General features: G+C 38.3%; 1 protein-coding gene across 1 annotated transcript; it reads right to left on the bottom strand.

Moving 5' to 3' along the window:
* Positions 1–230: 230 nt before the first annotated feature.
* On the bottom strand, positions 231–913 carry LOC122589216 (protein RALF-like 34). The gene has a single exon (XM_043761467.1). The coding sequence runs from the start codon at positions 766–768 to the stop codon at positions 385–387; it is 384 nt and encodes a 127-aa protein (XP_043617402.1). The 5' UTR covers positions 769–913; the 3' UTR covers positions 231–384.

The following is a 913-nucleotide window of genomic DNA, read 5'->3' as shown; positions in this document are numbered from 1 at the left end:
AAAAACTTACGTTTTGGATATTGTATATTGACGACATGATAAAAATGTTCGATTCAAGTTTTTTATTGGTCGATTATATAATTAATTTAAACAACTTACCATACAATGTTCAAAAACATTAGATTTTTCCTACGGTACATTTCATTACATGCCAAAGTGGTAGGGCCTTGTGTTTTTTTCTTTTTTTTCCGGATGAAATTCAGGATTCAAATTAATTGATGCAAGTGATATAAAAGATAATTGAAAAGTAGAGTAAATTTATCGTTAAAATATAAAATTACATTCCATAGATAGATATAACATTATAATCTAATTAACCTAATACAGTGGTACTACTTAATTAATTAAGATAAAATTACATTCTACCGGCGGCGTCAATCATAATCACCGGCGGCATCGAGTAATGGCAGAACAACCTCTAGTATAGGGATAAGCTGGTCCTCTAGCCTTCCAACAATCATGAGTATAGTAAGACCTCCCGGAGCGTGGAGGACACGGCACTCTATTAGCGGATAACGCGCCGTAAGAAATATAGTATCTCATCCTCTTCCAAAACAAAGATCTCCGGACACTACTAGACATATCATTTCCATCGTTTTCTTCCCCCATGTCAACCACGTCGTAGTACATTGTCGGCGGCCAGTCAGGATTGTCGGCGGCGGTGGCGAGATGGAGTGAGAAGCCAGTAGTGGGTACGTCGGCGCGTGAGATGGAGAGTAATAATAAGAAGAGTGTGGAGAGAAGAAGGGTATGTTTTGGTGGTGCCATTTAATTTGATGGGTGTTTTTTTTGAAGAAATGGGAAAGGATAGTATTTTGGTTGAGAGGAGTTTTTATTTATGGTTAAAATAAGAAGGGGAAGAAGAAGGTGAGAGAATGAGAGAGTCACATGGCGGGAGTCAGGTGGGGTTGGG

The sequence above is a fragment of the Erigeron canadensis genome, chromosome 2 (genome assembly GCF_010389155.1).
Source record: "Erigeron canadensis isolate Cc75 chromosome 2, C_canadensis_v1, whole genome shotgun sequence".
NCBI lineage: Eukaryota > Viridiplantae > Streptophyta > Magnoliopsida > Asterales > Asteraceae > Erigeron > Erigeron canadensis.
Note: the sequence above shows the minus strand (reverse complement) of the source record. Positions and strands in the feature narration are given on the sequence as shown.